Below are 21,371 nucleotides of genomic sequence, written 5' to 3'. Positions count from 1 at the left end.
CTTGCCCAACTGGCTCTTTCCCCTGCCAGGCCATGGGTTCTATGAGCCTCCCTGTCTGCTTGGGTGCCCAAGGCAGAGGTACCCCTTGAGGGCAGAGGGAGATGGCAACTGCAGCCACCTACGTCTGGCTAGAGTGGGACAAAATATTTCCAGCCAAATATATAAATAGTCCTGGGATATTCTGGCCATTCAATCCAAATCAGCAAATCAAGGGAAGGCAGTTTCCAGGGTTACAAAATAAATGGCACAGAAATGAACCAGGAAGCTAATAGGAGCTGAGCTGGTGCAATAAGCAGTATTCTTTTGCCCTAGGAACAAGCAGGGCTTTAGTCCTTTCAGGGTGGAGGGACTGTAGGGCAGTAAAAAGAGCAGTGAACCGCGAGAAGTCCTGGTTGTAGCTCCCACTCCATATCTCATCAGCAAGTCCCTTCCCTTCTCTGGTCCTCAATTCTCCCACCCATTATGTGAAAAGGGTGGGCTAGATCAGTTTTGTATCACCACTGGCAAGGTGGTGCAAGATGATTTTAGATGGCTCACAGATGAATATTTTTTATTTCACTTTTAAATAGTTATATATTTATTTTAAAGCATAGGAGAAAAATAAGTTGTAAATCAAACCTATGATTTCAAGGATATTGCTTAGGATGAGGCAAAGAAGTTATTAATTTTTAAAAAGTGAGTTGATTTCAGGAAATAAGTTAAAAATGGAAATGTGGTGGTGGTTATATGAATCAACACACATGATAAAATTTCATAGAACTGTCTACACACCAAACAAATGAGTGCACATAAAAACTGGTAAAACCAGAATAGGCCTGTAGTCTAGTTAATCCTGTTGTACCCGTGTCAATTTCCTGCTTTTGACAAGGTGTTATGTAAGATGTTATCATTGGGGGAAGCTGAGTGAAGGGTACACTGTAACGGTCCTATTTTTGTAACTTCCTGTGATTCTGAAATTATTTTAAAATAAAAAGGGTAAAAAAAATGGGCATGGTAAGAACCATGGAAGGAGTACACAAATGACTAAAGACTGGAAATACTGGACTAAAAGCTTTCTTGGGCAGCCTCTTCCCACTTGGCAACTCCTTTGAAGGACAAATAACCAGGTCCTCTAGAGCAGACTATATGCCCCAGTGGCTCCCTGCTCCCTCCTTCTCCACCACCAGTCATCTTCTAACTCACTCAGCTGGCCATTTTTTTTTAATTTGTGACCAGCAATCCAGTTTTAGGAATCCCTTTCTACCTCTGCCAGTTAACACTTTCCAAAGGAAGTCTATGCTTGCTGGAGAGAAAGAGATTCAGTCTGCTTGTCTAAGTTCTGGTCTTGCAAGTGCAGGTCAGAGACTCAAATAGTCACAGGCATCACCATGGCTGTGACTCTGGGGATGGGGTGTATCCTGAAAAGCAGACAAAGGTTCTGGAAACTGGCCTCCAGCTTTTCTCTGATCCTCAGGACCTCTGAGTGGCTGAGAGTTTTTCCTATCCAACTCCACAGAGCCTTTACCTCTATAAGGTGCAGAAGGCAAAACGGGGGCACAAGCAGGGGAAGGGTTTGGCCTAAGGTCACACAGTGAGCTGTGTGCCCACTGAGGTCTGAAACCCAGGAAGGTGGGAAACGTGGCTGTCCAACCCACATGTCCACTGTCCACAAGAAGCTACCATCCAGCTTAGAAATGTGTTGATGAGATGAGCCCTTGAAAACCACCTCTTGCAACCCTGAATTTCACAGATAGGGTAACTGAGGCCCAGAGAAGGAAGGGATTTGTCCCAGACCAAAAAGCCAACTGGTGGCAGAGCCAAGACCAATATTGGCCAGGAGGGCCTACCCACTTTCCTTCCTGCTGGGGCTGCAGGAGGCAAGCGCTGGCATCTTCAGATAGAGCAATACCTAGGAGTCACCGGGATATAAGTCGGGCTGTCTTTGTTAACAAACGCCCCGCTGACAGACGCCGCGCACCCTGGTGTCATGATAGAGGTTCCCTAGCCGCCACCATTTTGTCGCGATTGGGCAGGGATGCCCCGGTCACCTGCATCATCTCGAAGATGTGGTTCGCCTCCCCGTACTGGGGCATTTCCGGGGGTATGAGGTGTGGGGCCGAGGTCGCGTCCATGTCTCTGGTGCAGCGCGCGCAGCTCCCTAGTAACCGCCGTCGCTAGGGCCGCCGCACGCACCCGCGCGTCATCACGCCGCGCCGCGAGTCCCACCCGGTAAAGCTCGTCGCGCCCCTTTCAGGTCCCAGACCCTGTTCTCGCACTTGCCGCCGCCCTCGCCCCGAGCTCCTCCGCGAATTTGCTCAGCGACCTTCGGCAAGTTCTTTCCCCTCTGTCGACCTCAGTTTCCCCATTTGTGCATCTTAGTGGGGGGCACCCACAGGCCACTTCTAGCTGCGACCTTCTAGGATTAGAGATGCCCACTGGTATGGGTCGCCGCTGTGCTGAGACCCGACCACACCCCAGAGTGCCAGTTTAGAACCCCGAGGGGGCGGGAGGCGGATCCTGCTTCAGATTCCGCCACGCGCTCTGGGCAAGGCATTAAAGAACTTCGTGGGCCAGCCTCAGCCTTGCTTTCCGGGCCTCAGTTTCCTAGTCTTTAAGATGAAGACACCAGAATAGATGTGGGGGAGGGTGTTTGAAAAGGGAGGGACGTCCATGGGGCGGACCGGAGGGCCGAGGTTCCAGCTAGAAACCCCGGGCCGAGCTCCGGGCATCTGAGACCCAAGTGACCCCACCACAAGCTCCCGGGGTGGGGCAGGGGTGCCACGTGACCCGATCGCCATGACACCGGCGGTAACAATCCGGCCTGCGGCCCCGCCCCTTCTCACTCCACCTCCCCACCCCTCCCGCCCTCTCTCCTCAAGCCCTGGGGAGGGCCTCCCCGCCCATCTGGGGTCCCAGACACCCACGGAGTCACTCCAGCTTCAGGGCGCTCTGTGAGGCGAAGGCTACTCTAGGACAAGCAAGGTTAAACGGGCTGGGGGCGGGCTCTGGGGAGGTGTGTTCCGGGCCTACACTAGCACCCAGGAACTGGGAGATGGGCAAGAGAACGGTGGGAGGCGAGGCTTGAGGAAACTGAGCTTCTGCCCCAGGAGGGGAATGGGATGGGGCACGGTTGGGGACACTGGGTTCCCAGTGAGATGGGGGAGGGGCGGCAGCGTTGAATTGGGAACTCGAGCTCTTTATCTGTTGCCAGTAATAATAGGAGCTAACAGTTGTTGATCTCTGACTTTGTGCGTGGCTCTCAAGCAAAACTGATGTCTGTGTACTTTATTGAGAGGGACTATGGCTTAGTCTGTGCATTCATTCAGCCCCAGTTCAAATCCTAACTCCCTCTCTGCCTAGCTTTGTGAGCTTGGCAAGTTACTTGTGCTGTGCCTCACTGTTCTCCCTCAGTGAAGATTCCTTGAGCTAATGCAGCTGAAGAATAGACAGTAATATGTGTAGTAAAGCACACAATACATGGGAGCTGCTATTAATATATAAGTAATGTTATCTCCTTTAATCTTTGCAGCAGCCCCGTGAAATAGGTACCTTTATTCCCATTTTACAGATGAAAATTTGGAGGATCAGAGAGATTAAGAAGGCTGGTTGGCTGAGTGACTTTGGCCAAGTCGTTTCCCCTTTCTGGGTCTCTTTCCTAATCAGTTGTTGATCATGAAGCATTAGAAGGCCCATTGAAGAGCCTCTAATTCAACTCCCTCATTTTACAGATGAAGAAACTGAAACCCTAAAAAAGAGAAAAAAATCTTTGCCAGGGTTACCTGTTAAATCAAAGGCAAAGCCAGGGCTAGACCTAGATATCTTGACTTCTAGGCCAAAGGTTTTGTCACCAGCCACTAGCCCTGAGACATCGCCTCCAGTGCTAAAGGCTGCAGTTCTGTCTCTCCCCCAGAAACTGCATCCTCAAAGTGTACACCTTGGTAGGCTTGTCAACCCCAACTGCAGAGAAATCTGGGGAAGAAAAGGAAGCTGCCTTCCTTTGAACAAAGAACACAATAATCGTGCCTGCAGTTTGCACCAGAGAAGTTCAGTTTGCTTCCTGGACAATTCTGAAATGACTTGCCTTTCTCCTAATTTATTTTAAGCCCTAGGCGCTTTTTATACCATGATTTAATCTTCTTTAGCAGCCTAGAAAAATACAAATCAATTAAAGCCTAAACCCTATTGGATAATCATTTTTTCCTCCTTCTTCCCCCAGATAGAGAAGTACCTGGACTCTGTTCCTTTCATACAGACTAATTTGGCTGCAGTGACTCTCACTCATGACATTCCTGGCGTGCATGTCACAAGTTGCTAGGATCAGGAACCAAGTCAGTTTTGCTCTCAGGGGCTCTTGAGGCCACCACCTAAGGTGGCAGTGCATCTGTGGAGAACTTGGCAATCCCAGGAAGCCTGAAGAGGGTTTCAGGGAGCCAGGCACACAAAAGGCAGCTCCCTAAATGCTGGCCCTCATTGCTTTGGGATGGGCAATGAGGAAAAGTCTAGGGGAAGTGAAAGCAGGGCGCAGGGATCTAGCTAGTAGATGAACTCTAAGAAGTGTCTGGCAGCTTTCCAGGCCCTTGGCCTCCCCAGTCCCCTCGGTCTCTGTTAATCTGATGTCTGGCGTGTTTGTCTCTAAAGACTATCAGGGAGGGAGGGAGAAAGGGGGAGGTATCCAAGTTAAGAGCCCAGACTTTATAAAGAGGCAGAGCTGAGTGAAAAATCCTGACATGCCTACTTCCTAGCTGTGTAACCCCAGTTTCCTCATCTGTCATGTGGGGAAAATCATGGTTCCCAGTTCACAGGGCTGTGGGGAGGACTCAAGATAATGCATGCTCAGTGTTTACCTAGAGCTCACCACCAAGTAGGTACACCATCTGAGTGATCTGCTCTCATTAGGATTGAGGTGAGCCACCTTTCTTCAGTCCAGGATCTCACTGAGGGCTGGAGCATCACTCTAGTTCACCTTGCACTGCACCCAAACTACCTTCTGCAAACACCCCTCTTGCAGATTGTATAGCGCCCCTTTTTCGGCTTCCTTGACTGCTCAAGCAAATACCATGCAATCCATTCAGCTTAAACAATGGGAATTTATTAGTTCATGGTTTTGAGGCTAAAACAAAGTCCAAATCAAGGAATCATCAAAGTGCTGCTTTCTTCCTGAAGACTGGCATTCTGGGGCTGGCCACCATTGAACCTTGGTCCTTGGTTCCTCTGTCACTTGGCAGTGCACATGGTAGCCTCTCTAGGCCTCTCCATTCTCTTCCAGGTTCTGCTGAATTTTAGCTTCTTGCTTCCATAGCTTTCCTTCTGTCTGAATTTCATTCTGCTTATGAAGGATTCCAGTAATAGAATTAAAACCCATCCTGACTGAGGTGGGTCACACCTTAACTGAAGTAACCTCATCAAAAGGTCTTACTTACAATGTGTTCACACTTACAGGAATGGATTAAGTTTAAGAACCTGTTTTTCCTGGGGGTACATACAGCTCCAGACCACCACACTCCCCATTCCCATCATTCCCATCCCACTTCCCTGATTTATTTTTCAACTTGGCAGTGTCCTTCTCTAACATACTATATATTTCACTTATTGTACTTATCTGCCTCCCACTCTAAAAGAGAACTTCCTCCAGGGCAGGGAATTTTGCCTATTTTGTTCAGTGCTGTATACCCCCCAGCACCCTGAATAGTGTCTGGAACCTGGTAGCTATGTAGAATGCATAAATGCATGAAGCATGAATGCGTGCATGAACTGCTTTTCATCCCCTTGGCTTAGAAGCCTTCCCTGGTTCTTCCAGAGGCTTAACCTGTCACCCAGGGCCCCTCAGCCTGACCCTGTCCATTGCCCCCTTCTGCGTTTTCTCACAATATTTCCACATCCCCACCTCTCAAACTCTAGCTCAGAATCCCCCTTCACCACTTGCTCTCTGCATCTCCAAAGCCTGTCTATCTTTTCAAGCCTTGGTTCAAACCTCTCCTTCTCCAGGAGGTCAAGCCTGCAGGATCATCTGCCTCTTTCCAGGTGCACACACATAGCAGGCACTGTAGAATGCATGCATGCATGGATGCATGCATGTGGTGCTTTTCACCCCCATAACTTAGAAGCCTTCAGTGGTTCTTCCTTTGGTGGATTCCTCCATCATCGCAGCACACTTGAATTACAGTAGCTTTATTGCTGTGATTACTGGGCACAACCACATTCCAGGCTCTGGGATACACATCTTATGCCTGTTGGCTCACCCCAAGACTGGGAGGCTGGTGCTATTATTATCTCCCCTGCCAGCATGTTGGGACACTGAGGGTAAGAGGATGAGCAGTTTGCCCAAGGTCACAGCAAAAAGTGGTGGAGCCAGAAATGTGTGACTCCAGAGCCTGGGTTCTTTACCACCCACATTGTGGCTCTCAGCATTGCTGGGGAAAGGCCAGGCTAAAAGTGCCCATTCCTTCTCCTCCCTGGAAACCCATCCATGTGCCTCTCTCTGACTTTTCTACATCTTCAACTCTGGAGCAGTTTGTAACCTCAGGATCCAGTTGAGGGTGAGGAAAGCGAGGCACTCACCTCAGGGAGAAAATTCAAGGGCGGTGCCAAAAAAAACACCTCTCTAAACAAGATAAATACTATTTTTAATGTGATTTTTTTAAAAAAACCAATATTAATTCAAAAAAATCTATGAAGGTAAAATATCAAAATTTTAAATAAAGACAGGATCGGTATTACTGATTTTTCCTTTTGCCCCAGTCTCTTAAATGGCTAGGCACAGCACTGTAACTGACCTAAAAAATTCTGATGTTTTGCTCATGGTGAATGTTTTTAAGGTTAATTTTTATTCATAAAAATATTACATTAAAATATTACTATTTGCCTTGATTACTGAGTTTTTGGCACCCCCTTAAGTTTTGCGCCAAGGTTAGTGGCTCACTTGCCTCACCCTAGTTCAGGCCCTGATAAGCCTGACACAGTGGTAGGCACACCGAGCAAACCAAGGATGTCACAGGGGCTCAGTAAACAGCAGAACCCCACCCCGTCCCCTCCACCAGAGCCCCATCACCCCGCCTCCCTTTCCCCTCTCGCCCAGTCAGGGAGCTGAGGGCAGAGGAAGTTGAGGTGGAAGGAGGCCGCTCCCCTGCCCGGCCCTGGACCGGACCCACCCCCAGTGAAACTGCAGCTGCTCTGCGTCTGTTGGCAAACAGAGGTGCTATGGCTCCCAGGAGTGGCCTTGGGACTCTGCCGCTGAAGCATGCCCCATTATATTTACAGTAGACCCACTCGGGTTTATGGGGCATGATTGTCAGGGTCCCTTCTGGTACGGCTCCTTTATGGCAACTTTTGCTGCGTTTCAGCTCCCAGCCCAGCACTGCAGCTCTAAGGGCCTTTTCCCCAGCCCTCCCCAAGTTCTCTGATTTACTGCTCCCATGATTTTGTGGAGGCCATTTTCTGGTCTGTTCTTGCATTTCCTTTCATACCACTGATGCCATCTCCTCTTGTCATAGAGACCCCCTCCCTGGCTCCAGCCCTGCTCTGGGTTCAGGATGCTGAGAGAGACACAACAAAAAGGAATAATTCTGACTTTATCCTTTTCTCACTCCTCTCCAACCTGGGGGCATGACTGTGTCCTTCCCCACCCTTACCCCTATCCTTGCCACATAATAGCCTCTTCCCTCTTCCACCATCTTGCTTGGACCCTACTTCTGCACAGTGTTCTCTGACCCCTCTTCATTGATGCTGTCTGATAGGGACCCATAGCACAGACCAACACATTCAAACCAGGATTGTTTATGCTGGTGTCTCATGGTGGAGGGGTAGCCGGATGTGGAAGCAGTAAGGACGCAGGTCTGGACATCAGGAAACAGATCTAGGGTGTCTGGCATAAACTTGGTGTGACACCTGGGCAAGTCCCTTCTCTCTTGGTCCCTTCCAACTCTAACATCATCCAACTCTAACATTCCATAAATCCTTGATCCGTGGCATTCTGCATGTCCTCAACAAAATTGTGATGTCAGAGCCCAACAGCTTTTCTTCATCTCTGCTCCCAGTGGGGGTTCAAGATGCATTGTAGACTGCCTGAATCACACCAGGGAGAGTGTGTAAAGCGCCAAAAGAGAGCACTCCCTGCGGTGTCAATATGGCTAATCAGCATCATTCTTGCAATTAACATGGGAGGTGATGAGTGAATCCACCAGCGACTGACCCCTGCCCTTCGAAGCGGTAAATCTGAGATCAGGGTTCCTCCCCAAGTACAGAGCAGGGAAAGACACATTTTCTCAAACAAGATGATCAAGGGCTGACTCTTGCCCCTGCTTACTTGGCATCCTGGAAAAGAATTCTGAGATTTCCCTACCAATTGTACAGTGGCAGATGTTTTTTAAAAATTTGGTCCAAACTGATAATCTGTTGGTTTTCCATCTCTGGCATTTCCCTTGATCCCAGATTTTGCTGACACCATAAGGAAGCATTGGAAGCTGTGTATGTCTATGTGTGAGTGTGTGTGTAGGGGGTAGGGTGGGGGGAGCAGTGGATACCCACAATCTGGAGAGACTGAGGACCCCAAAGAAACTTTGTCCACAGCTGCAGGAAGTAAATTACATTTCATGGCAAAGAATGTGTCCTCAGAGAGTGAATGGATGGTCAGTGCGCTCAGCTCTATTGTGAACGACCTCTGGGATCCTGCACAAGTAGTATGGCCTCCCATGGCCTTATTTCCTTCTCTAAAAAATGAGGATGAAAATAGAACATGCCCCTCAGGGTTGGGGGGAGACACTCAGCACAACACTCCACCAAGAGGGGCCACCGCCATCCGACTGCAGAACTGCGTCCACGTGCCTGGCCTCTGGGACCTCATCACTCTCCCTCATTCTCCCGATAGATTCCTACTCTCTTGTAAATGACCACCCAGGAAGACAATGAATGAGGTGAAAGAATCCCTTCGAAGCGTTGAACAGATGTACAAGCTCTTCCAGCAGCAGCAATTCACATTCATTGCAGCTCTGGAGCACTGCAGAGAAAACGCCCACGACAAGATCCGGCCCATCTCTAGCATTGGACAGGTGGTGCCTCCTGGCAGTGGTGGGGTGGGGGCGGGGGGACAAGGGGGTCCTGCCAGATCTAGGGAATCCTTGTGCCAGAGCTGCTCCCCTCACTTGCAAACTGAAAACACTGAGGCCCAGAGAGGAGAAGCAAGTTTGCGCCAGAATCAGGACTCAGATCCTGACTGATGGAATGACTCATTCATTCATTCCCTCACCAAAGAGTCAAGAGAATAACATAATGGTAAAAATGTGGGCGCAAGCATCACACTGCCAAGGTTTGAATCCTGTCTCTACCACGTGCTACCTCTGTGGCCTTGGGCCAGTAAATTCACTTTGGTTTCCTCATCTGTAAAATGAGGACATACCTCATAGGGTTGTTACGTGGCTTCTGTAAAATCATCCATGGAAAATACTTAGTCCAGGGCTGGCACCTGCAAAGCACTCAACGAGTGCCCAGCGTTATCTGCTCAGTCCCGGCCAGGTAGTGGGAATAGATCAGTGAGCAGGACAGATACACAGTCCCTACCATCAGATACCACTGGAGTTTGAGTAACTGCTACACGCTAAGCACATTGCTACTCACTTTTGCAGGCATTTTTAAAATTTAATCTGTGTCTATTTGTGGATTAGCTGCTGTCCAAGTTTGCTCCACAAGATCTGGAGGCTTTAAGACTAAATGAGACTTCCAGGAAGTTACCTGGTGACAGCCTTGAACCACAGTGCAGTTAGTAACACACATATAAGCTGAACCCTCTCAGACTGAAAAGATGCCTGCCCATGGGGAGAGTCAGTTTGTCAAAGGATAACCTCACTCAGGGGTGGGGTGGGAATGGGGAAACAGGGGTCCGAACTGCTTAGGAGAGACACAGGGTCACAGAGAACAAGCTGGGAGTGCAGGAGAGGAGGCACCCCCTGCTGGCAGCATCCTTTAAAACATTGTTTTTTCTCATTTTAGTAAAATTATCTCCCAACTTTTTAACCTGAAAATTTTAAAACCTAAAAGTTCAAAGAATAGTACAAGGTACACCCATATGACCTTCACCTAGATTCACCAATTTTTAACATTTAGCCATATTTGTGCATCTCTCTTTCTGCACACACACACACCCTTATTTCCCCCTGAACAATCTGAACGTAAATTGACTACAACCTTTGTAGTGCATCCCCCAGAAGCTTACACTTCCAGGGACAACGAACAATGGTGGGAAAGGATCACTCAAGACTCCCACTTCCTCCCACCCTCACTCAGAATCTACAGCAATGCCCGTGACCTGGCCCCCTCCTTTGGTCCAACTGAAGGCTCCGTAAACAATGGTGCCATGTGTTGACTCCATCTGAAATGTTGACTTTAACCCTCCCACTGCCCTTCCCCGGACCCAGAGGTACACCAGCTTAAATACCCAAAGATGAGGGGCTCTGCCCTTCCCTGTACATATACTAGGTAGCCACCAGTTCTGCTGCTAAGTTGTAGTTACACTGTGGTGCAGGTCCCCATGCATATGTATGTGATGCAATGGGTATCAAAAGCCCCTTTCCCTCGCAAGGCCACTATGTGCCTGGCAATACTTGGAAAGGAAGCACCTGAGATCATTAGGAAAAGACATCTCTTAGCACCAAAAAGGCAACTGGTTGCAGTAGGAAAACACTGGTTTTTTAGGTTTAGAACTTTGGGGTGCTGGAAAAAGTAGGTAATACCTTCTTTCCATCAGATGATGGAGAGTAGGAAAAATATTTGACTGTGAAATGGGTCAACTAATCCTACCTGGACTAGAGTCAGTTCCTCCCCAGCACAAGGTCAGGCCCTTGTCCAACCTCAGATCCAGTTATTGCTTGGTCCCTGGTAACCCTAGAGAAAGAGCCTGACCCAGGAAAGAGCCCCATCCTTGCCTTGAGGAAAAGAGTTGAAAGTAGATCAGGTGTATCAGTAGTCTTCACATCTTTTGTGACTACTCCAGTGTCTAAAACATATTCAAATGAGAGTTTTAAAGTTTTGGTTTTGATATTTAAGATCTTGATTATTTCTCGAATTGATTTTGTACATAGTGTAAGTTAGAGATCAATTTTTTTTTTTTTTTTCCTGTATGGACAATTATTTTTTCCAAGTTCCACTTATTGCTTTGTCCCTCCTTTCTCTATCTTGGAAATTCTGTACAGCTGATCCCCAAAGGATTCTAGATCCTTCTCTTTCCTCCTTGGTCTGGGTGGCCCAAACCAGCAGTTCTCAAAGTGGGTACTCTAAGTGGGACTATGGCATGAAAAGTCTGGGGACCAGCCCTCTTTTGCCTTAGCCTTTGGCTTAGGTGGCATGTGGACTGCTGAGGCATCCAGAATTAGAGCCATTGAGCTGGGGGGTTGAAATCCAGCTTAGCCACTTACTTTGGTGTCCTGGGCAAAAATTATGTCACCTCTCTGAGCTTCAGGTTATTAATATGCAATAGTTAGTGAGCATTAAGTGAGATCAGGTCTGTAAAGCATTTTGCACAGCGTCTGGAACACTCGATGTTAGCTCTGTATAGTGGTTTGACATTAAAATGCTTGAATGTTACAACTCCCTCAAAGCAGATCAGGTCATCCATGAATATGGGAGAGTGGGAGGAAATAGGGTCGGTGCTCCTGGATGTTTGCCCCATAAGCCAACCAAGATCCTGGTTGGCACCTCCCCAGCTCACATCACATTGGACTTTGCAGGTGCAGAGCTACATGGAACACTACTGTTACAATACCACGGATCGGCGGATTCTGCTCATGTTCCTGGACATCTGCACAGAGCTAAATAAGCTCTGCCAACACTTTGAAGCCTTGCACTCTGGCACCCCTGTCACCAACAACCTCCTAGAGAAATGCAAAACCCTTGTTAGCCAAAGCAACGACTTAAGCAACCTCAGAGCAAAGTAAGTCCCTTTTGGTCCTGTTCTTGAAGCCTTGGAGGAGAGGGTGGGGGATCTTGGAGGAGAAGCAGGCTTTCAGGGGTCCAGATGACAGGTAAATCTAAACTGATTCTTCTATTGCCAGGGATCAGGTGGCTACTGTTTCAGTCTTCCCTAAGGGGAAATCCTGGTTCCCATTAATTTATTGGAAAGACTGGCTCAACAAAACATTTTCCTTAGAACTAGAGATTCTGAGGCCATAGATAGAATAGCAAACAAACTCTCTCACTGGAGTTAGCACCAGGCAAAGGGAAAAGGGGGTTATAAAGCAATTATTCCCAGAAGCCCACAGAGCTCCTCACTGATATGCAAAGAAGTGAGACAAAAAAGAAAAATAAAATGTCTAGAAAAGTTTGCCCAGATTTCTACTTCTTTAGTGTTAAATATGACCTTTATATCCGGAAATAATCACCACTGCAAGTTATACAGACTTTTGTTATTACAGCTTCTTGTCAAAATAAGCTGGCAATCCTAAACCAGTTGCTTATTTTTTTAATCTTTTAAATTTATGAGCTCTAAGTCTGGAACTTCTGCTTCCAGAGGACAGGGAAGCAACTTATCCAACGAGTCAGCCTGTTGGCCTTGTCCTTATAGACATCCATCCACCCAAAGTGCTCATAATTTCAATTTTATTTTTTTAATGTGTGCATCAGGTTTGAGTCTTTCATTAAGCCCTAGGAAATTGCCATTCTAATTTTTTCCAAGGACCTGTGTTTCAGGCATTGTGCAGGATGCTGGAAATCATTGGAAGTGGGATAGGCCAGGAATCAGGTTTCCTGGGGAACCACTAGAGTCCGTCAGAGAGATGTTCAGTCCTGGATGTGTCTATGGAATGACCCATGAGCCAGCACTTCTGGAACCTACTTCCCATGGGCATCAGAATCACCATTGTGGGTTCCCTAATTGTGACACCTGAGAAATCCATAGAACAATGGGCCAAATTCTCCAGGAAGCCATTTAGATATTAGGGTAAGAAGAGTCAAAGGATCTAAACAGCATACTTTGAAAATATTACAGCAGGTTTCAACAGCCCCTAATCCAGGTTTCTACAAAGCACAGGTGAGTGATTCTCAACTCCTGCCTTTCACTTGAGAGTTACCTGTGCTCCCGGCTCCCTAAACTTACTGCACCAAAATCTCCAGGATAGAAAGCCTGAGCTTGCTGTGTATAGTTTTAAAACCTCCCAAGGTGATTCTGATGCATGGTTAGGATTAGAAACCTGTTCCCAGTTCTGTAAGTCATTTTCCACTGCATGGTGAGTCCTGGGAGCCGTGGTTTCATCCGATGACCTTCTTGCCATCCTGCAGATACCCTCACGATGTGGTGAACCACCTCAGCTGTGACGAGGCCAGGAACCACTACGGAGGCGTGGTCAGTCTTATCCCTATAGTCCTAGACTTAATGAAAAAATGGATCGCCCACTCGGAGAAGTTGCCCCGCAAAGTGCTGCAGCATGTGAGTGATCCTCAGGCATGCTGCAAAAGCACCGGGGGAGCCGCATGTACCCACCGAAGCACAGGGACCCAGACTTGGTTTAAAATTAAGAAACGAAGGGGACTTACAAAAGGCAGCCTCAAATCTAGTGGGAAGGACAATGGCTATGTAAAACCTCCCTGGAGACCACCTGGTGGAAAACTGTAAATCAAAGCCTGTGACCTACTGGGATGTGATGGGGGTGCTTTGTTACTTAATTTGGCTTCTGCTGGTTGAGCCATATTCATTGGTACCCATAGTCCCTGCCTCGTATTAGCCCCAACAGGGACTGGCCAATATATTGAGAATCACTCTCCCTCTCTTGCTTTAACTTCTCTAACTTTTCCTTGCTGCTGTGTCAGGCTCTGTGCTGATAGAAGAGGATCCCCACTTAAACAAGTTGCCAAAGAGTATGTTGATAGAGGAAGGCTATAAAAAAAAAAGGAAGGGCACTGAGCTGCCCCAACCCAGGTCTTCTTTGAGCTACCATCCTTCACTCTGCCAGGCCTGCCCAAGTTGCGGGCTCCAGCTTTCCAGTTTGAGTGATCAAGCTGGAGGAGACTGCACTGCCTCTGTTTCCTACCACCATCCCACAACTTTAGACAAGGCACAATCTCTCTGCAAGACAGAGAAGTTCCCGCCTCACAGGGATGTTGTAAGGTTAACATGTAGAACTCCCGAAGTGTGTTTAGGTCTCTGGACCAAAGCCAAAAACAGAATGAACCCACCTTACCCTCTCCTTTACTTGGGAGAGGGAGATATATGACAGAAGCCAGAAGAATTCTGATTTTGTGGCTCCTGTACAAGGACTTACCTGGTTATTACAACTTAATCGAGGCCCAAACATTGTAAAACGTGACACTGACTTCAGAGCTTGCCTTAAGTAATGTCTGACTGTTGGTTTTTCCCTTCACAGGGGGCGACTTAGCTTCTGTTTTCTTGCTTCCTCGGGGGCAGACAGTCAAGAATAAAATGTGTACTACCACCTCTTTGCCTGCCTTGACTTCCTGGGATTTATCCCTAAAAGAAAACCTACATTTATTCTAAGAGGACTTCAGGCTATAGCCACACCAGCAAAACCAACAACAAGGAGAGAAACTACTACAGGCATGTGTATACCTATCTCCCAAAAAAGTTTGCTTCTAAGAGGTTCATGCTAAAGATCCACAGAAGGCCAACATTTAAACATTTCTCCTAGGATGGAAAGTAACTCCTTGTATAGTTAGAGACCTAGTCAAACAAGAAAACCTGAATTTTCCAGAAAAATTTAAAACTGCCATCTCTGTCTGAGCCTTCGTCTCAATAGTCTGGGAGGAGTTGCTTCTGCCATTAAAATGGACAGAGCAATATTGATTTTAAGAGACAAAGAAACAGAGCAATCAATTGAAAGTTACATTGCAAATGGAGCTCTTCCTTATTGGTCCTTTCCCAGTATGTCCCAAGCCAAAATATCTTAAGGCCAGAGTCGATCTAAAAATTGTTTAAGGGTCTAGTTTCCTGCTTTCTTTGCAAATACTCGAATGGCAAATACAAGGTGGTATAGTAGCTGTACTCTTTCCCTTGGTACACTCACAAACCACAATTGGCAAGGTTAAGGGATAATTAAAATCTCAACCTTGGGTTCCACCAAAAGGACTATATTAAAGCTAACATACCAGACAAACCCCTAGAAATTTAAGCATTCACAGAATGCAAGCTTGGGTGACAGCGCAGACTCAGGCAGTCTGCCTGGCTTTGAGGGCTTTTCTTGTCATTCTCCACCCCACCCCCATGCCACTAATTGGGGGAAAGGCATGAATCTGAGGCAGATAAAGGTAAGATTTGTGGCTGCTCATCAGATGCTTTGCCAGAATAAAAAGGGTCTTATAGAGTCTAAAGCCAGAATCCATTTTCAACACCCTCCTGTAACCACCCAAGTTAACCAACCAGTAGGCTTTTGCACCTATGGACCAGTCTCCTATTTTGTCCATTAGCCCCCAAAGGCCAGCATTAGTCATTCATATTAACACAGCAGAGTAGTGCAAAACAATAAATTTTTATTTGTTCACAGTTAAACACAAGCAACTGCCTTGACATTTTAGAACATTCTAAGAAGGACAGCAAACCTTTTTGATTCCAATTCCCATTCACTAAGATTGTACCATTTTCCCTTGCAGTTCATATTTATGGCATCAGATGTGGATTGTTTGACATGCTTTTAAGATCGAGGCAGGAAAGTCTGAACCTTTTGACAAGAGATGACTCTTCAATTTAACTAAAAGCAGTCAGTTTAAAAAATTTGTTTTCACTGATGGGATCCCTTTAAACTGCAAGTTAGCTAAATATGGTTGACCCATGATTGAGTTATAAAACTAGATTATGTCTCAGCAAAATCTGTTCCTCCATAATATATTTGTGGTCCACTGAAGTCTTCTGAAAAGTGATCACTGATTCTTCCTAGTGCAAAATGCCTGGCTTCCTCTAATAAGCCAAAGTATTTGCTACATAGAGCAGCACCGTACCCTCCTATCCAAACACTGTATCAAGGTGGAGAGAGGGAGGGAGGGGTTTGTCTGAGGGTTCTCAGACTCTCAGGGGTCTCCACTAAAAGATCCACTCGAATGGTTAAACCAGCCTATTTATCCCCCAAAACTGGATAATTTTGTGGCATAGCACATTCTGCTATTATCCACTGGGAAGTGGGGAAGAGAGCTCCTCTGCCTTCATAAACTCGTTTCAAGGCCAAAAGCAGTCATGGGCGTAGGTGCTCAACGATCCCAGTCAGGTTTCCCTTGTAGCTACAGCCACTCTTCTTTTAGGTTAGCATATACAGACTATAGAACAGTGCAGAAAAGATGGAAACACTGCTCCCCCTGGGCACATTATTGAGTCAACGGACACGAAACGAGCCACATCGGGCCAAAGGTCACAGCAGCAGCCTATAGGAGCCAGTCCCCAACCTAAACTTGTTCTTTTACCTAGAGAAAAGCTTAATCAAGTGCAATCAATTACTCTGCAGCAGTCCAGGGGTTGGGGGTGGGAGCAGGGGGGCATGTGTCACAGAACTCTGGATGTAAACAGATACACCAACATCTTCATATTGGATACATTTTTCAATACTCATTGCAGGTCAATTTTAAAGCATGTACCTTGAAGAGTAAAAAATGAAGCAAGAGGAAGGTGTGCTGATTTGGGCTGTTCCACCAAAGGCAGCTTTCGTTGCCAAGTAAGACATTCTCTTGGGTGGAACTGTGCTTCTTCCCAGGACCACTCTGTGAAGAGTATCCTCAAAAGGCAAGGAGGCACTCCCCCTCCACTGCAGTTCTGGGACTGAACCTTCACTTATATTTCTTATCTATTTATACTTTCAACTAACCCTCTTAGTGCTTTCAGTTAGAAAAATTTTATACTCTCATTTGTTCTTCAGTTATTTTGTCTGGATTCAAGTGGCATGTTCTAGTATTTGCTGAAAATTCACATTGGCTAGTCATAACACATTTCAGTTATATTCTCTACACAAACACATACCCATTATTTTTTTTTAACTATGAGTTTGAACCTCTGTGGTCCAACCCACAGCCTTTCATCCCCAAGATTTTATTCATTCTTCTCTGAACAATTTCTTGAGTTCTGTCTCAATAAAAACATCAGAAACTAGATGTGGTGCTGATAATGTTTCTTGTCCTGACTCTGCGTCATGATTTGCTGGCCTCTTTGGCCATGCAGCATGGTGGGCTAATTTTTCTAATTGTCAGTGGTTTCCGGGACCTTTTCCTGGATTGTAATAGCTTACCTTTTAAGAATAGTTTGGGCTATTTCCCCTAAACACATTACATACATTCTGACTCACAAAGAAGTTTATCTATCATTTCTCTTTCCACTCATACAAGCCTAATGAGAATCTTCTACAGCATATTCCCAAAGGTCAGGCAGTTTTCTCTCCTGAAAAACTCTGTTATCAACAAACCTAGAGAGGTCACTGTATACCCACCTGCTTTAATAAGACTGGTTCTACCACACTCATCTCCAAAGAAACCTTCTAAAACCTCTTGATCCAAAAATGACCTTTATCTTCTACCTTTGGTTTTTAAGTCAGTTTTCTTATCAGTGAACAGATATTTCATTCAATCCCACAGTAACAATTTTTAAAGTCTCTGTGTCAGAACTTTGTCAAAGGCTTTTAAAAAAAATCTATAAGTTATATCTGATAAGAGATCCATATGCTTACTGACCTGTAGTAGACTCAGGAACTCATTTTCTCTGTGGAGACCATGCTGTTATCATCCCATTTCCCCTCTTCACCCCCTACCCTCAACCCCAAAATAATAGTGTAGTGCTCCTTTCTAAACAAATGCTGTGCAAGCAGCAGACTCCAATCTTCTCAGGGTCTGTGCTAACCCTGGTTAGTGTTAGGTGGGAATCAGAGTAGGTTACACACTTCGGTCAAATGTCTCTGAGTCAGGTAAGCTTGTTGTTCATAGTGATTTGGGAATGGAGGCTCTCCAATCCCAACATTTATGAATACCAAGCTGCTCATCCAGAGCCAAGACAGGCTGCACATAACAATAATCGTTCTAATATCTTAGCCCTACCTATTCCCATATGTGAATTATTTCTTGGGGGTTCCTCTAATATCACCTGTCTATCCTTAAAAAATACTCACTGCATCATGATCAAGTGAGCCACTGATTCTTGGCAGGTTTATCACCTTCAAAACCACAAAACAAAACCTTCCTTTTCACTCTGGAGTCCTCTGCAACATAAAGGCCCAAATTTTTAGGTTGGCTAACTTGAACATGACTCCAGGTCTAAATCCCCCAACTTTAGTTTTTTAAAAAAAAGAACTAGAATTCAAAAGGAACTTGAGATGGAGATCACCTAGCTGAGCCTTCATTTCAAAGCTGAGCAAATGGATGCCCAGGTAAAGGAATATGCTGAGATCACAGTGCACAGAGATCTCCCCATTGAGCTTCTGGCCTCATTCTTGTTCCATTTTACCATGCTGCCTCCTTTTCTTTCCTATATTTTTACTATCTGCCCATTTGAAAGAATAAATGTTTTTTTTCTTTCTTATACTGGCCTCCTTTGCTTTGCCAGTTAGCCAGGAAAAAGACTTTGATTTAAGTGCCTGGTGTTCTGTGGCACATATCTCTTGGGTTTGGGGAGGAGAAAGCATTTAAAACCAGTTTCAATAGTTATATATTTTTTTTCCTGAATATGTTCATGTTTTCCTTTTCTAAAACTGAACTAGAAAAGTTGAACATATTGGATTTTAAGCTTTCCTTTGGACAAAGTTAAACATATGGTGCCACTACTACTTCACACTGGGCCATTAGTGGCAATTGCTAGCCCTGTGCTGGGCTGAGAGCACTCAAGTATGTCCCCTCCCTTAGGCTGGGGACCAGTCAATCATACCCAAAAATCCTGTCCCAAGGAAGTTATCTGCCAGCACAGCCATAGTGACATGGAGTCCCTAATGGTCTAGCTCTCTTTGGTTAGGGATGCTAGAATATTTATTGCCACCCAAAATAAAAAGACTTTTATCCTCACATGTTGGAAGCTTCCATATACAGTAAGATTTCGTACCATTACAGTTTGTCTTTTACCTCTTCATGGCTGAACCCTATTCTTTTTTATGGAAAGAAGAGAAAACGGAAAACCAAGTTCATTGTCTAACAATGAAAAACCAAGTTCATTGTCCTAACAAGTCTCTCCTTACCTCAACTGGAATACCAGGCCACAATTCTTAGGCTTCTAGCAGTTATTTCAGGAGCATTTGTTGAGTTTGGATTCTCTGCCACCATCAGTGTTCTGACTGGAGTCACACTGCTCCTGAGCACAAGTGGTCACCCCAGTGGGTACACAGCAATCAGCCTTTGTCAACATTCTCCCAAGCTTTCCTTTAAAATGCTCTGCCATTACTAACACGTGGGAGTGTAACAGCAACAAGCTCCTTGGATAGTAGGTCCCTGAAAGTTAGAACTGGTATGAAGAAGCTGTTACGTTTTTGGTGGTCTAGAACCTACTATCAAGTGAGGGAACTAAAAAAGCCCGAGAAACAATGGTCACATAAAACATTGAAGAAACTCTTTGGAACTTCAGAGCCTTTCTGCTGCATGTTACTAAGAAGCTACATAAATAAGAGGTGAGTGTGAACACAGAGAGAGGGAAACAGAGAGAAGTTTAACCAAAAGGCTCAGCCAGCACAAGATCTGCATGGAGATGCAGTTTCTCTTACACAAGTGATTCTCAGGTAACTTTTCAAAGTTACCACTCCTTCTCTCCTGCAGGAACAGGTTTTACCATCTACACTGCCAGCCTGCGTTCAGAAAAGTACCAGCTTTCATTCAAACACCAAATAAATAAGAGGTAGTGGGGGAAGAAGGAACAGAGCTTTCCCAAAGGGTAAATAAATATGGTCTCCTCAGTGCCAGCTCTAAATTTTTGAAACAGCAGACATTTGTTCACACAGAGCTTTCTAGGAAGCTTATCAGAACTGCCAAAAGAATGTAAGGGTAAATAAACCATTGTTTTCCTAAACCTGCTGCTTCAGGTGCTGAACTTCAGAACCAAAAAGCAGTGAAAAAGTCTCATGAAAAAAGCTTTCACATGAAGACAAACAGCTTTGCATACTACTCTCTGGAAAGGAACAAAACCAGACTTACCTGCAATGCCACTAATTACCTGGTCTAAACCAAGAGCCAACCAAGTTATCTGAGCTTCAGTAAAGCAGAAAGTGGTGTGTTAGACTCAAAGATTAAATTTGGCCTCATATTGCACAGGTTCAAAGGATGCAACCATTTGGGAGAAAAGGAAGAAAATAAAGCTACTTAAGAACTTAAACTGGCCCTTGGATTAGCACACACTGCTAGGTAAATAAAAGAGAAGCTTGGGGGCAGGGTGAGGGTAGGGTTAAGAGGCATTTCAATGCCAGATCCAAAAACCGTTCCGCATTCAGTCAATTATCAAAAGGATCTCCATCCCATTTCCACCGCATGAGCTAGCCACTCAGACCCTGGAAATAGGAAAGCTTTGAAATCTGCATTTCACACCTCCTGGTCTATGCCAACAATATGAAAGTTAACACTGATTGACCATCATCCTTAGCTGTGTTCATGATGCGTCTCATTGTAGTCCATGATACGAAGCTGTCCAACACTGTCCGGGTTTGGGGTAGATGGGTACAGGCCATCTAGGTTCAGGGGAGTCTTGGCTTCCAAATCTGAGTCTTTGCCCAGTTCTGTCTTTAGGGTTTCAGAAAGGCTACTGATGGTCATGCCGTCCTCATCACATTGGCTCTCACTCTTATTACGAAACAACTCTCGAGCCTTCATGCCCAGGAAGCTCTTTGAACTGGGAAGTGAGCCAACAGTCATAGGGATGCTGGTAGAGGGCTCTCCCATGGTAGTTTCCCAACGACTACTGAATGGGCTTGCCCTCTGGTTTGTAGGTTTCTCTGGGGTAGAAAGCTCACTGCTGCTGCTACTGCTTCCTCCGCCTCCTCTACTTCCACTATTGCCCCGGGTGCTTCCAGATCTGGGAATCTTGGTCTCACCATTGTGCCCAGATGCCTCTTCATTGTGCCCTACTCCTGCATCTGAGCAGCCATCATTACAACAGTCAAGCCTGTAAGAAATTCAGGGAAGCAAAAAGGAGTTGGTGATTACAGCATCCATATTTGTAAGGTATAGAATTATAAAGACACTTGCTCACACTGACATTGAACTCTGCTAGCCCATTCTACATTTTATAGTAGAGGAATCAGGCATGGGATCTCATCAAGAGAAATGTAAATCTCAACTATGGAAACTGAATGGCAATATTAAACGAGTTTTTCCTGTGATCATACCAAGTGCTTCAGGGCCAAGGAAAAAGAACAAAGAACATGGAAAGACTACCGGAAAGTTCTGAGAAAAGGAAAGTCAGGTATGTCTCTCTGAAATGGCGTGAGATGAGTGCTGCAGTTCTGTCTAATTTAGTTAGGATG

General features: G+C 45.8%; 3 protein-coding genes across 9 annotated transcripts in view; 1 reads left to right on the top strand and 2 right to left on the bottom strand.

The window, feature by feature from the left end:
• Window positions 1-2,140, bottom strand: part of AK8 (adenylate kinase 8) — a 177,572-nt gene extending 175,432 nt beyond the window's left edge. For both annotated transcript variants that reach the window (XM_037798289.1, XM_037798288.1), the window contains exon 1: window positions 2,028-2,140. In XM_037798289.1, the coding sequence (XP_037654217.1) occupies window positions 2,028-2,111 (84 nt within the window). In that variant the 5' untranslated portion in view covers window positions 2,112-2,140. The remainder of the gene's footprint in view (window positions 1-2,027) is intronic.
• A 63-nt stretch (window positions 2,141-2,203) lies between these two features.
• SPACA9 (sperm acrosome associated 9) lies at window positions 2,204-16,995 on the top strand. Of its 3 annotated transcripts, XM_037851208.1 has the most exons (5): window positions 2,814-2,961; window positions 8,843-9,023; window positions 11,694-11,896; window positions 13,240-13,387; window positions 14,322-16,995. In XM_037851208.1, the coding sequence occupies exons 2-5, from the start codon at window positions 8,880-8,882 to the stop codon at window positions 14,331-14,333; spliced, it is 507 nt and encodes a 168-aa protein (XP_037707136.1). In that variant the 5' UTR covers window positions 2,814-2,961; window positions 8,843-8,879; the 3' UTR covers window positions 14,334-16,995. The 3 variants fall into 3 exon arrangements, with proteins under 3 accessions (XP_037707135.1, XP_037707136.1, XP_037707134.1); XM_037851207.1 differs by lacking the exon at window positions 2,814-2,961 and adding an exon at window positions 2,204-2,307 and having other exon boundaries at window positions 13,240-14,390; XM_037851206.1 differs by having other exon boundaries at window positions 13,240-14,390.
• Window positions 15,420-21,371, bottom strand: part of TSC1 (TSC complex subunit 1) — a 108,592-nt gene continuing 102,640 nt past the window's right edge. For all 4 annotated transcript variants that reach the window (XM_037851202.1, XM_037851203.1, XM_037851201.1 and 1 more), the window contains one exon: window positions 15,420-21,010. In XM_037851202.1, coding sequence (XP_037707130.1) covers window positions 20,488-21,010 — 523 coding nt within the window. In that variant the 3' untranslated portion in view covers window positions 15,420-20,487. The remainder of the gene's footprint in view (window positions 21,011-21,371) is intronic.

Source organism: Choloepus didactylus, chromosome 10 (genome assembly GCF_015220235.1).
Source record: "Choloepus didactylus isolate mChoDid1 chromosome 10, mChoDid1.pri, whole genome shotgun sequence".
NCBI classification, from domain to species: Eukaryota; Metazoa; Chordata; class Mammalia; order Pilosa; family Megalonychidae; genus Choloepus; species Choloepus didactylus.
This window is presented reverse-complemented; position numbering and strand designations above follow the sequence as displayed.